Source organism: Gambusia affinis, linkage group LG03 (genome assembly GCF_019740435.1).
Source record: "Gambusia affinis linkage group LG03, SWU_Gaff_1.0, whole genome shotgun sequence".
NCBI lineage: Eukaryota > Metazoa > Chordata > Actinopteri > Cyprinodontiformes > Poeciliidae > Gambusia > Gambusia affinis.
The window spans coordinates 19,241,905-19,256,569 of record NC_057870.1 but is presented as its reverse complement, the minus strand read 5'-3'; the positions used below and the strand labels follow the sequence as shown (position 1 = coordinate 19,256,569).

The window sequence follows — 14,665 nt, the reverse complement described above, 5'->3', positions numbered from 1 at the left end:
GCCACAGCTATTTGCAATGATGGAGATGAGGGAAACAGGCAAGCGCCCTTTTGAGGTTTCTGCAACCCCAACTCAGCCCATCCCTCCCCTCATTCCAACCTCCCTAATGTCTGCTATACAGGTAACAAAATGGTCAGAGTGCTACTTTTTATTACTCAAAACATCTTCTGTCTTCCATTCTTATGTTTTATTGAAAAATAAGTTTGGCAAGCACACACTGGACTACGCAGTATGGATGCTGGACTTCAATCTTCTTGAAGTGGATTGTTACACGAAGCTTTTGTGAACTTTTTGTGTTGCTGTACTGATGTCACACTGTTAAAAAATATGCAGCTCTTGCCTAGAGTAATTTTTGCACACCCTGACCTTTTATTCACTGAGGAAGATGTCCTTGCTTAATGTGGCATGTGTTTATATGCCACCATCAGATGCTGAAAGACAACTTACTTAGCTGAGAACAGTCGTGGGGGAAAAACACCCAGCCTTTCTCATTTTTATTCTTATCTAACTAAATAGGAAATAGATGAGTTGGGCATGAGTAGATTTTAACGTGATTAATAATAAACTTAATCCTTAATTAAATTAAGAGCTGATTCTTTTAGGACTAGCTGCAGTGTTAATCTTAGTGTCCATTCTTAAGATTACTTGATGCAGTTATGAGATTTGTTTTTTAACTTTTCACTTCATTTTGCTATAAATAATTTGGATGTCTTGTAATTTCATGTCTTGTTTGTTGCATTCCTATCTGTCCTCTGTCTGCAGTCTGTCCATCATTCCACTCCAACAGATCCACTACAAGCATCATCTTGAAGTGTTGCCACAACAACAGGTGACACCCATCTTTTGCAACATGCATGACTCACTGGGATTTCTTCCTGAACACTTGATTTTCCTGCGACAGTCCCTTATCTTTTCATCTTGTGTAAGTGGATTTGTGTATAGGGTTTATGTAATACATGATAGGAGATACAGTGGAAATGTTGTCTGTTATGTTTTGCATTATATGGTGTAATGTTTCCAAGTTTTTCATACTTTCCTGCAAAATCTTTAACTCTAAGCACATAGATATCTTTGAAGGGTTACCTATGTGTAACTTCTTAAAATGTTTTTTTTTTCTCTAAATCCTGTTTCGGTAAATGTTAGAGAATCTTGAAGGTAAAAATGCAAAGATTTGAAACACGTAATTTTAAGCCAAACATGTAAATATACACTGAATGAAGACATAACATTAATATACTGCATGTGATTGCTTGTTATTTATTTATTTATTTGTTTATAACTAGTCATTATGAAATGTTCACTTTTTATTATTCACTCTTAGGTATATATATTTTTTACAAACTTTGTATTTGTCACCTAAGATGGAGTAGCTTTCAGCAAATAAGCAATTTTCCATTGGGGATCAATGAAGTATGTTCTATTCTGTTCTATCTGATATTAAGTCAGACTGAAGTTTCCCAGCTATGGGTCAGTTAGGATACTTAAAGTTATTTCCACCTGCTAAATGCCAGAATATTGGCAAAAGGTTTTTGTACAACTTTTAAAACTTTCTTTGAAGTCAGAAATTTACATAAAATCTCCTTGGTATTTGTATATCTTATCTGTTCTTACTGGCCAGAGCTATATGTCTCCTGGTCAGTCTTCAGGTTTGATCTATTTGACTTTGTTTTCCTTCAGCCATTTTATAAGTGAAATTAGTGACAAACAAATTTCTGATCATTTTTAATATCCATTTGTGTAGAAGTTCTAACTTTATGGCGGATCTTTCAAGATCTCACTTTAATATTTTTGGAGCAATACACCCCAACATGAAGATGCCATCCCAGCACTTTAAAGTTAGTATGGTATTCTCAGGCTTGCACATTTCCCCAGTTTTACTTCAAGTAAACCAAAAGTCAAATCAATTTTATTTTTATCAGATCATAGGAAGTGTCTCCAGAACTTAAGGTTTTTCGCAAATCAGAACCTTGCATTTTGTGTTGCACCTGAGGTAATGGCTTCTTTCTCACTGAATGGTTTTTCGGCCCATATTAGAACTTAGCAAACTCTGAATTTCCTACATGTCCTTTACAAATGTGGTGGTGATAATCTTACAGCTCAGCAGAAACCCTGTTGTCTTGCTCCTTATATTGCTGAACATAACCAAGGGCATGCTTCCAGAAGATTCTGAAAAGGGTGACCACCTGATGACCACTGATAATCTGATTTTGATGGCACATTCAAAATCGCAAACCAAAACTGAATTTTGTAAATTTTGGGATAGGGTTTGTTTCAAAGTGGCCTTCTTTGCAAAAAAATAAAAAATAAATAAATAAAACTAAAAATAAAAAATGCATAAATAACTTAGAAATAAGAAAATGTAAAAAAAAAAAATAGTTAAAGCACATTCACTTCCATTTTAAACTCACTGTCGTAAATAATTTTCAGCATATGTGATTGGTGTGGAAACAAAACTGTAGAAGTTTCTTCATTCCCTTGCAGCACCACAGGACATAAAATGGACTCAGGAGTTCTTAATGACAAACTAATTGCTTTTATTTGTTTCAGTGCTACAAAGCTTGTTGCGTGAAGATGGAAGCCCCTTGTGCCTCATGATCAAAATGCATTGAATCAGCACACGACATGCTCTGCTTGACAATACAACAATGGTTGTCGTCGCATGTGGGGGGCTACATAGCTACAACACTGAAGAAATATGCTTGTACATTGAAAAGGTATGTCTCAGCCTTGTTGTCTGCTTGTTTAATACACAATCCTCCTAAAATATTCTGTCCCTGAATAAAAAGTCTGTGAGTTTTTTTTTATTATTATCTTTTTTCTGTTGTTGCTGCTCCGCACAGTTTGTTAACATTTCTTTTGCTTCTGCACCTAATTTTATAGAAGAAAAATTACATTTTTGCGCTCATGGTCTGTGGAATTTGCACTTTATGATCTTCTTGAATGCACTTTGAAAGTCTTTGTTAAAATAGGCGTATATAATGGGGTTAAGGAGGGAGTTTGAGTAGCCCAGCCAGTTGATAACGGCACCCAGCCAGTCGGGCATGTAGCAGCTCTCCGCGCAGAAAGGCAGAACGAGCGCCACAATGAAAAACGGCAGCCAGCACACAATGAATGTTCCCATGATGATCCCCAGCGTCTTCACAGTTTTGCGTTCCCTGGAGAGCGCAAGCTTTCTTTTTGCTCCCGAGTTCCTCTCGTTCATGTTCTCATAACCATGAGAGGATGACTGAGGGGTGTTAGGCAGAGGCAGGTGCGTCTTGGAGTTGCTGATAACTTCTATAATCTCCATCGACTCGCCCTCCTCTCCGTGCTTCACAGCGCCGTTTACGCACGGAGAGCTGGATTTGGACTCGTCGCAGCGCCTCCAGCCTTTTCCACGAGTCTCCCCATTGCTTTTCTTGTGGAAGATTGCCGGAGACACGGCCAAACACTTGTCCGAAACTTTCGCCTTCTCTGTTTTCTTAACCGTTTTTCGAATCCGAAACCGAGCGGCCCTGAATATTCTGCCGTACAAGACTAGCATGAGGATGAGGGGAATGTAAAAAGCCCCGAAGGTGGAGTAGATGGTGTAGCCTGGATCCTGGCTGATCATGCATGCGTCTGGGTTCGCCCTGTCCTCGGCGCTCCTCCATCCTAACATGGGTGGGATGGAGATGGAGAATCCGATCAGCCAAGTTGCGGAAATCAAGAGCGCTGCTCGCTTTGGTGTTCGTTTATTTACATAATCAATGGGGTCTGTTATGGCCCAGTACCTGTCCAAGGCGATTGCGCACAGATGCAGGATGGAGGATGTGCAGCACAACACATCCAGGGAGATGAATAAGTCACAGATCTCCTGCCCCAAAGTCCACTTATTTAGAACCTGGTACAGGGCTGCCATAGGTAAAACCAACACCGACACCATCAGGTCTGTAACGGCCAAAGATCCAATCAGATAGTTTGCCACATTCTGGAGAGATCTCTCCAGGGCGATGGCTGCCACAACGCACGCGTTGCCAAATATGGAGCAGAGGATGAGGGCCCCCAGGAGCAGAGAGGTGATTATCTGGTAAGCAAGCACCAGATCGGGTTGAAACCTAGACTCCGTAGCGTTGTTTCCCCCGATCCAGTCGGCGACCACGTCCATCCCTTCGGGGTAACCGCCGGTGGCATTGCTGCCGTTGCTGCTCGTTAGAAAATCCATGTCGTCGAACTCAGAGTGCAACTTTTCTACTGCAGCTGGCGATGTGTAAGCGTAAAAAAAGCATAAGGCAGTCAGCTTACACTGCTGAAGCTGCTGCCGTGGGTTTTATGGTGTCCATCGGAGTTCCTGCTGTCGCTCTCAGAACGCATGACGCGGTGTTTGTGGGTATGCGTGAGCGTGTGCATGTGTGCGCGTGTGTGCGTGTGTATGTGTGTGTGTGTTTGTGTTTAGGGGTCAGCCCGTGAGTGTGCGTGAACAGCCAGGTGTGCACTGGTGCTGCGAATAATCTGAGCTTGCTGAGTCCGTGAATTAATTTATATCAACTGCTCAACGTACGTCAGACCGGGAGGAGTTCACCCTGGAGTTTTCTGCTGCTGCGCTTCCCAAATGCTTCACTTTTCGCTACGGACAGGAAAAGGACACGCTGTCGTTTCCCTAGGTTTTATTATTATTATTATTATTATTATTATTATTATTATTATTATTATTATTATTATTATTATTATTATTATTATTATTATTATTATTATTATTATTATTATTATTATTATTATTATTATTATTATTATTATTATTATTATTATTATTATTATTATTATTATTATTATTATTAACAGGAATGGTACTTTAAAAAACTCACTTGCTTGTGATGAAACTAAAATCAACCTTATCCGGAAGTATCTTATATAACCTATTATTTAATTAAATTGAAGCAGATGTTTTTTTTTTTTTTTTGTTTTTTTTTTTTTGTTTGTTTGTTGCTTTTTTGTCAAAATTCCTCCAAAGGACCAGTACAAATTCAACGTGCGCAGACAGTGGAAATTGTAGTTCAAGACCAAGAACAGCTTCTTCTAAAGGCCAGACAGGAACGATGCTGCCATCTGCTGTTCACTTTTTTATCTTGCACCGACTGTTCTTCGGACATTTTCAGTTTGGGGGAATGGTTGGGCTTTCGATGGAGAGGATAGGCTGCTTCTTTCTTTCTTTCTTTGTTTCTTTCTTTATTTAGTCAGAATGTGTTTGCTGTTTCTGCGAGCTGACTTTTATGTTCAGAGTGATTTTACTTCCAAAATAAACCCACGGAACATTAGATTTGTTTCTGCTGTCCTGCAGTGTCCAGTAATGTCTTCATGTAAATTAAGATAATCATTTTTTTTAATTATTATTATTATTTTTGGGTTTTTTTGTATTTTATCGAGATTGTGTGCGACAAATCAACACAAAGTAGTGAATAATTGTAAAGTGGGAGAAAGCAGAAACATGTAATAGAAGCAAAATACATCATGAAGACCATCTCACAGGTCAGGGAAATGATCTTGGAGAAATTAAAATAGGGTTTGTTTGTAGCAGAATAAGTCAAGATGAATTGTTCCAATTAGGAAAACTGACACTTCAGCCTGAACACATGATCACCTTTGGATGTAGTGGTGGCAGCATCATGGCAAGAGGAAGCTTGCAGACGTTGATGAGGTTGGATGGAGGTAAAAAGAGATCAACCCTTGGAGAAAACAGATGCGGAATACTTAAGACTGAGGAGGATGTTCACTATAAAGCAGGGCGTATATTCTAAAAAATGCAGCCAGAGCTAGAAAGTATTGATTTGTTTCAAAGTTCATTCAAGCATTACAATGTCTCAGACACAGTCAAACTACTACTATGCAAAAAATGTCACAAAAGCTGGTTTATCAAAGTATTGATTCAAAGTTTAAAATACATATAGATGTCACGCTTAACAGATTTTTATTTGTAAAAATGTTAAAAACTATTTTCCTTCTATCATGAGATACATTTTGATGCTCTATGACATACAATAATAATACTTCCACTAATAATAATGGTGTTCGAAATTTGTCGTTGTAATGTGACTAAAAAATAATCCATAGGTGTGAATACTTTAGCTAGTTACTGTATCAAAAAGTGAGTGAAAAGCTGATGCAGTGCTATTTACCATTAGACAAAATGTGCCTCTGGCTTTTCACTTAATTTTTGTCAGTCCTGTTGGTCCATAATGGTGAGTTTTCTATAGGTTGAACAACACTATAGTGAGGCTGCAAACAGAGCAACTATTGTGATGGGGCTCAGCATGAGGACTTTGTCATTGTCTACAGTGTGGAATGCCCCAGGGGGCTCGGTGGGGTAGGACAGGCCAGACTAGAGAGCTGCACCGCTCATCTGCCCCGAGCTGGAACACTCTCTGTTCCTCTCAAATAAAATGCTTGAAAGTACGTGTAGAAGAAATGGGAAGCAGTAGGAAGCGTAAGTAATGAGAGAGGGTAAAAGCTGCTTAGTTGGTTGAAGTCCAATGTGATCTGCTAAATACGGACGGGTTTTAAAGTTCATAATGAGTTCCCGCAAGGCAGTGTCTGTCACTGGTGGCGCTAGCAGAAACAGAGAAAATGAGAATGAAGATCCGAGTGAAGGAAACGGCAGCAATGAGGGTCACAATCAATGGACGAGGCCGACGACATCTTGGCCGAGTGATGCAGATCAAGCTGGCCAGCATCTGGCAAAACCTGCCCTGTCTGGAAGAAAGGCACGCAGAAAGACTTGTCCTGAAGACAAACAAGGAAGAAGAGGAGACAGAAACCAAGAAAGGGACGAGGAGAGACGCTTCAGAGGTAAGGACAAAGGTCAAGAACTGTCTAGAAGGATGGAAACAGTATGTGCAGATCAAGTCCAAGATGAACCAAGGAGAGGAACCTCTGAATGCTTTTCCAGCAGTAACTCTGAAATGCAGTTAAAAACCATTTTTGAAGCTGGAGAACATTCAGAAAGACAACATAAAAGTTCTAGACCGCAAGCTATCAGCTTCACCCAAACTACAACAACCAATTTAAAATCTCAGTCTGGACTGCCTGCTGTTCAAAGCCGATTTACTCATCCGTCATCATCAGACCCTTTATCCAGAGATTTATATCCATTCTGGGCAGAAGTGAGAACAGGGCGACCATCACAATACCATTTGAATCAGACGCAAATCTCAGAGTCAGAGGATGAAGAAGAGGAAGATGAGAACAAGGAAGCCATTGAAGAAGGCTGTGGTGTGATCGAAGTGACGGGTCGAGCTGCGTATTCCACAGAGACACCACCTTGCATTGCTTCAGGAGAGAGGAGGATGAGTAAAAGAGAGAAGAACAGGATTGAAAGTCTGAGAAGGAGGCAGAGGAGGAGGGAGAAATGGAGACCAAGTCAGCAGCCGGAGAGCACACAGGTAAATCTCACTGTGGTTACAGTAATCACACCTCTTTTATTAAACGTTCTTACTGTGAGTTCATAAGTTTATGCTCTAAATGAATCAAAAATAATTTTTATTCAATTCAAATAAATTTCTTCTCTACTGCTATCCATTTGATGTTAGATTAATCCAACATAATTAATTTAGTACTTATTCAACCTGAAAATTGGAGGTTACACAGAAGTTCGCATCAGTTTTAATGGGGCAAACACACTGACCAGTGAGGACATAGGAATCTTGCCAATGTTATGACTTCAAAATTGGAAGAATTGTTAAATTACATATCATTGACAAAGCAAACTTTAACACATTACGCTGAAATTTTATTAAGGTATTCCAGATTGCTCTACACAGCCAGTTGAATATGTGTAAATGCAGGATGAAAGCCTATGACAAAAACAAAGTAACGTCTGTGTGGGCATTTGTAGCACAAGATATAAATTTTATCTTCTGTGCTTCTCTCCTTTCCACCATATTTATATTTAGGCTTTCACGTGACACTGTGTGTGTCTGTGTGTGACTGTGTAAGTTCAGTTCAGCCAGACTCCCAACACTTGACAGCTATGGCTGGACCTAGCTCATTTCAATAGCCATTGTGTGTGCGTGTGGTTTAAAGTGGGGTTACATCTGAATTGGCTGCATGATGAGGCTTGGACAGAGAGCCCTTCAAACCTGGCCAGACAAAAGAGCTGGTTCAGTTTTGATTGGTTGCTGCTGATCTGTAGTCACACTGCCAGACTAAAATTATTCTAACTGCTGCTGCAGGAAGACTAACATGATTGGTGGAGTAGAGATACTTCCAATACCAGTCACATAATTAATAGATCACAGATAATGATAGTGTTTCAGATGGTTTGGCACCCCAGGTGAGGATGATTTAAAAAATAAAAATAAAGATACTTAGAAGAGATTCATCCTGTATATTGGTGACATAATCTATTACTGAATAATTTAAATAAAAAAAATACATACAATACTTTAGTTTGAGTATATCTACTGTATACATTGGGGTAAGAAGCTTTATTTTGTACAAAAATCAACATATCCACATTTATTGGGATCCTTCCATTTAATAATAATTTCCCAGCATTTTTTTTTTTAACTGGCACTTAAGCTTTTCTTGTAACACTTCACAAGGTTGGAGCAATCAGAGAGAAGAATCTTTGATCCTTCTTCTAGACCAGGGGTGTCAAACTCCAGTCCTCAAGGGCCGCTGTCCTGCAACTTTTAGATGTGCTTCTGCTGCACCACACCTGAATAGAATAATTAGGTCATTAGAAAGGCTCTGGAGAGCTTATCTACACAAGGAGGAAGTAATTAAGCCATTACATGCCAGTGTTTTGTACCTGTGGCACATCTAAAAACTGCAGGACACCGGCCCTTGAGGACTGGAGTTTGACACCTGTGTTCTAGACCATCATGTCATCTCTTTTGTTCTTATCCATGCAGCTCCACAGATGTTGATTTAGAAAAAAACTGTGAATTATTCCATGCACTTTCATGAGGTTCCTCGGAGTCTTTGCAAAAGAAACAGATCTACAGGATCACACATCTTTGTCATAAACTCTTTGTTTCATAGTTGACCCATACCGTGTTTGTTGCCAAAAAAAGTCAACTTTAGGCTTTAGTGCTGATAAGAGAAGTGCACTGTTTTATTTAAAACATTCTGCCACAACTAAATAATAAATACTTGGAGTATTCACTACTTTATGTTGTCACATAAATTCCATTAAAATACAGTGAAGCTTGTTTTTCTACTTTTGCCAGGACCTGAACTGTGGGTTTTGTTATAGAGGAAGCATATCACTATAATATCCCTTAATTAATCATTTGATCTGATTCCTAAATTTTACTTGTTTATGGATTTGTTTTATTAGTTGAGATAAAAGTAATCAGATATCTGTTTTATTTGATTATGAACCAGCTGTAGCCAACAAAACACTACTGTGTTATACATCCTGTGTAACCAGGCAAGAATCTCAGCGTCCGTAATTACTTAAGAGCTGTGTATGCTCAGCGTCCTCTCCTCTCTCGGTGTTAATGACACACCTTGAGAGGCAGAGTTGCTGCTACAAGGAAGTCCCTGGAGCTCCCCCTGGGTGAGAAAGCAGTAATTACTGTGGAAACACCCTTAGGAAGCTCAAGGCACGTCTCCCATGGGTCTGCAACTGACACATCTTTGTGCAAGAGGTGAAGGCCGAGGTAAATCCCTTCACATGAGGGATTTGGAAATGGAAGACTCAGTGTGGACTCAGGGGCAAAGACAGAAAAATTGACAACTCAGTAGTTTAGGTTTGAATAATTTGACTGGGGAAATATTTGGTGTGATGCAAGATACAGATGATGCAAGAAATATTAATACAAATCTGCTTTTACAGTGACTTAAAAATGTTGTTTTTTTAAATAAAACACTAAACATAACGTGGTTGTATATTGTAAATATTCAACCTCAAAGTGAATTAATTCCGTATCAAAGTCTTGCAGCAATTACAGCTGCAAGAGTTATGGGTTATGCCACTATCAGCTTTGCAGATCTAGATATAGAAAAGTTGTGACTATTCCTCTTTGCAAAATAGATGAATCTCATTCAAAATGGATGGGGAGCATCTGTGAACATAATTTTATAGTCCTGACATAGATTCTCATTTATATATTTGTCTGTGATTTAATTTGGCCATTCTAACACATCAACATGCTTTTATTTTAACCATCGGCCTGCAGATCTGATGCTAAGTTTAATGCTATTGTCATTGGCAAAATGTATAATGGAACTTTTCATGGCTTTCTTTGAACGGCAGCTTTCTTCTCGCAACTCTTTCTTTATTTCTGACCAGTCTGAAGTTTCCCTTGATTTTCAAAATGTTTGAATACTATTACAAGGCATTTTATAAGTGATAAATTTATGCACTGATTCATTTAATTGAGAGGTTTATTCTGGAATTAGATATCATTCCAGCATTTTTTCTGTTTTCTATAAACCAAGTTCAAATAAAAGCCAGTATTTATATCAAATAATACTCTCCAACAAATGTTCATACTTTACAATAAGATACAGTAAAATGGAAGTAAAGAGATAGTTTAGCTCCTTGAACTAACTCCTAAACACATGTCTACTCACACATATAATTATATGGCAAAGAAGGTTAACACTCATCAAAAGGGTGATAAAGAGAGAAAGCCTTTCACAAGCTGTTGGCAAAATATGGTGAAATATTTATCACCAGCTAATGCAATATCATCTTGCAGAGTGAATATCTTGTGTGTTTGGAGTTACATATTTGCTACAAGTGATTCCAAGAAGGGGACAAAGTTTGGAAAACAAAATAATTTCAAAATTGATTCTCTATACCAGACAAAGCTGTGAAGTAAAATTTTCTTTCTCCTTTCCCAAGTCCAGTTAGAACTGTGGCTGCAAAATTTGCAGAATGCAACTAAGAGTGAATGTCAAAATAAAGATCATTACAATAACCTAACGTTGAAGTGATTTCAACAGTAATAACTCACTTTATGTCACAATTAGAGAGAATGTATTTTTATTTTGTTGTAAGAAACTGCTCTATACAGCAAAGTTGAAATATTTTAAACTTTGAATGGTTTTCAATAAAACAAAACAAAATTTCTTGCCTGGGCCTGAAGATTAGAAGAATCTCAAAGAGGTGTTTGAAGTTTCTGAGTTACTGTTACTCATATAAAAATACCTGTGACGATGCTTTAGATATAAGGCAAAAATAGTTCAGTCAAAAAGACTGCAGTAATTCATTGTAAAATGTGGTAAAATGTAATTTTTTGCTTTACAATTGCAATTTCTTTTCTATGCTTAAAAAGAAGGACCCAACATGAAAACTATATGCTCTGCAAAATAACCCCTTCAATGTTGAAATACTTACCCACATTCACAATAGCAGCAAGTTTGCTTTCACACATAGAAAAAGATATTTGCGTAAATATGATGGAATTAGCAAGCCACATATTTTTATTTTACTGTCTCTTTTTATTCCAGAGTTCAACAGAGACCCCCACCACCAGCAGCAGGTGCAGCAGCACTGAGGATGAAGAAACTCTGAGCATGAGAGACAAAGAAGGTTTCATCTGTGCCGTGTGCTTGGATGTGTACTTCAGTCCTTACATGTGTCACCCATGCAACCACATCTTCTGTGAGCCCTGTCTGAGGACACTTGCAAAGAACAATTCCACCAATACCCCCTGCCCTCTCTGCAGAACCGTCATCACTCATGTCTTCTTCCAAAAGGGTGAGTCAGTAGTCCAAAACATCTATGTTTAAAGCAATAAGATTTAGAAGCATTATTTAATTTATCTGTGCATCAAAAGTAATAGGATCAAAATACAGCACAAAATATGTTGCGACTGAATTTTTAGTCGTTTGTTTGTTGTTAGTTATACAGATTAGATCTCTGAGCTACTGACTGTTCAGGGGGGCCCCGCTGCACATGTCCTGCATGGGAGCAGGGTGGACCTTTTGTTCAGCTCACACCAGATGAGTCACAGAGGCCGAGAGGACAAAATCAAACGCTTTCATTTGATCCACTCCTGATGTAAGAAGTGGTGTACCTGTTTGGGAGGAAAATAACCCCTGTGATAGAGGGAAAACAGATGAGTCAGGATTTTTTTTGTACTATGCTGTAATATTTTAATATACATTAATTTCAAGCTATTCATACTTATTATTTAATCTAATAGACAAACACAGAACAATACATAATTGTGAAGAGAGAGGAAAATGATCAAAAACTGTTCACTGGTTTTGGAAAATAAAAATCTGAAAAGTAAGACTTTATGCCCTCTGTCTTTGCTAATATACAGTCTGAAGTTTTTGCCAATTTTTCTACTCAAGTCACATTGGTTTGTGAACTTCTGGGTACAGAAATGTTCAACTGCTATCACAGATTCTCAGCTTGGTTTTAAGTCTGGACTTTGACTGGGCCGTTGTTAAACATGAACATGCTTTGATGAGAATGATTCCCTTGCTGCTCAGGCCGAATGTTTAACTTCATCAAACTGGAAGGTGAATCTTCACCCCACTATCAAGTCTTTATAGGGTTTCTTTATAGGTTGTCTTTATTCCTGACCTATTAGTCATGTTCTTTGACCATCATGATGATCTAATATTTTTGCATGGTACTACATAATGAAATTTATGGGTTATTTACTCATTAGGTATCTTCTGAGGGTAATTAGATTTTGTTTAAGGATATGAGTCCAGTGTCTCCAACCCTAGTCCTCAATGTCTTTTAATGCAAGCCTTCTCTACCACACCTGAATCAAATGAATGGCTTCTTATTACACCTTTGCCAAACTTAGTGGCATGCTGAAGAAGAGATAATTAAATAATTTGAATCAGCTGTGTTGGAGAATGAATTAATCTAAAACCTGCAGGACATTAGATCTTGATGACAAAGACTCCTGTAATAAAGATAAAAGACTTTGAAAAGACATTATTGGTGCATTTTCACATTTTATTTGCTCTATGCTCTATCTTGTGCTGATCTGTCACATAAAATCACAATAAAAGTAATTTACATTTGTGATTTTCTGTAATTTATGTAAAGGTTAGGAGTATACATATTCCAAGGCACTGTGTGTGTCCTACTCGCCGACCAATGAATTAGATGAAATTTAATGTGAACTAAATAAAGATTTCATCCTATATAATATGACTCTGACAAAAATATGAATAAGTAATGAACTTCATGATTCAGACTGGCCTACTTTCAGATACAAAGAGCCATGAGCAGCATGGACAGGGTGGCTGCTGGGACTGCAGAAACAAGTGTTCTTGTAAATAATAAGATGAAAAGAACTTGAGATTGTGTTGATTGTTTAAGTCAAGGTCACACTGAGGCCAGTGAGGCTAAATCTGTTTCTTTCCAACATGGTACACAAATCAGACTACAAAGAAATGAAGCTGTTTGTAAGATGAGCACTTATTATATCATTATTGTTTTTTTGTGTGTTTTTTTAGAGCTGAATCAAACAGCAAAGACATTCTTCCCCAAGGAATACCTTTCCAGAAAGCAAAACTTTCAGAGAGCACCTTGCTCAAAGTGGCCTCTCCCAAGCTGCAGGAAGCTCTTCCGCATCTTTCGAGGCAAGCTTTTTTTTTTCTTTTTTTCCTTTTTTTTTTCCATTTGTTTAACTAGCTTTTATTGGTCATTTGGAAAATGCGAACAACTTATGGGATTTCACGTATGGAATCAAATGTCAAAAACTTAACTGTCATAGATTATTAAAAAATACTTACTAAAGTAGGTGTAGATTTTTACTGGATACAAAATTCATTAATGTAAATCACGTTGGTAGTGTTTTACAATAAGCTTACATGAATTTTGTTTCATAAATAAGGTTTCCAAAGGCAGTCAACCCCAAGTGTGAGACGCCAGTTCCCCCATGGAGGAGGATTCCCACTCGACACTCTCGACTTCGAGGATGACTCTAGAGGCTGGCGTTTCGACATGGACATGGTCATAATCTACATCTACTCAGTCAACTGGGTTATTGGATTTTTTATATTCTGCTTCCTTTGCTATTTATTCTTTCCTTCCTTTTGACAATCTTGCCAACTGTGATGGAACGACACAGAAATGCAGCACATTGAAGACTGAGGAGGAGAAATGTATTATTTAAAGACGCACTAAATGTATTGTGGAAGATGGAAGACCTGAGAAATCAGTTTTAGCGAGAAGCCAAAGACTGAACTTCAAGTAGGTGCAAAAATAAGAATTTAAAAAAAGCAAATTGTGTAGATGAGACATTTTGAACTAAAATGTTCTGTTTTCTGACTTCATCTGACCCACACACAGGGAAGCAAAGCCAAGTTAATAAATCATTCAGGCTGCAGTGTTTATTTTTGACCTGATTCAGTTATTGTTTAGACTAAATTGGTAGGTGTAGTTGTTCAAAACCAAACATTGATTTCAATTATGAAATACTTTAAAAATGCAACATAAATATTTTGTCCACATGCAAGACCTAATAAAGGAAAGTTTTTTGTTAATTACCAAAGTTCTGTTTTTTGTTCTTTTATTTTCTTTTGGAGGCCTGATGGATAGAAGGGACAGCGCTATAACATGCAGCACTGTCCATATTCATTGGTGTAAGACAGGGGTGTCAAACTCCAGTCCTCGAGGGCCGCAGTCCTGCAGTTTTTAGATGTGCCACAGGTTCAAAACACTGGAATGAAATGGCTTAATTACCTCCACCTTGAGTAGATCAGTTCTCCAGAGCCTTAA

The 14,665-nt window shown here is 38.1% G+C and overlaps 2 protein-coding genes across 2 annotated transcripts; one reads left to right on the top strand and one right to left on the bottom strand.

Moving 5' to 3' along the window:
* Nucleotides 1–2,546: 2,546 nt before the first annotated feature.
* Nucleotides 2,547–4,451, bottom strand: htr1aa (5-hydroxytryptamine (serotonin) receptor 1A a). The gene has a single exon (XM_044111198.1). It carries the CDS (start codon nucleotides 4,181–4,183, stop codon nucleotides 2,903–2,905), a length of 1,281 nt encoding a protein of 426 aa, XP_043967133.1. The 5' UTR covers nucleotides 4,184–4,451; the 3' UTR covers nucleotides 2,547–2,902.
* Nucleotides 4,452–11,187: 6,736 nt separating this feature from the next.
* Nucleotides 11,188–14,430, top strand: rnf180a (ring finger protein 180a). Its single transcript, XM_044111197.1, has 3 exons — nucleotides 11,188–11,668; nucleotides 13,399–13,524; nucleotides 13,779–14,430. The coding sequence occupies exons 1-3, from the start codon at nucleotides 11,266–11,268 to the stop codon at nucleotides 13,982–13,984; spliced, it is 735 nt and encodes a 244-aa protein (XP_043967132.1). The 5' UTR covers nucleotides 11,188–11,265; the 3' UTR covers nucleotides 13,985–14,430.
* The last annotated feature ends 235 nt before the right edge of the window (nucleotides 14,431–14,665 follow it).

Excerpts from the sequence above, each read along its gene's own strand:
- htr1aa (XM_044111198.1), bottom strand. The coding sequence starts at position 4,183 with ATGGATTTTCTAACGAGCAGCAACGGCAGCAATGCCACCGGCGGTTAC.
- rnf180a (XM_044111197.1), top strand. The coding sequence starts at position 11,266 with ATGCTCTGCAAAATAACCCCTTCAATGTTGAAATACTTACCCACATTC. Across the intron at positions 11,669-13,398 it reads TCATGTCTTCTTCCAAAAGG|AGCTGAATCAAACAGCAAAG; the intron begins GTGAGTCAGTAG and ends GTGTTTTTTTAG. Across the intron at positions 13,525-13,778 it reads GCTCTTCCGCATCTTTCGAG|GTTTCCAAAGGCAGTCAACC; the intron begins GCAAGCTTTTTT and ends TTCATAAATAAG.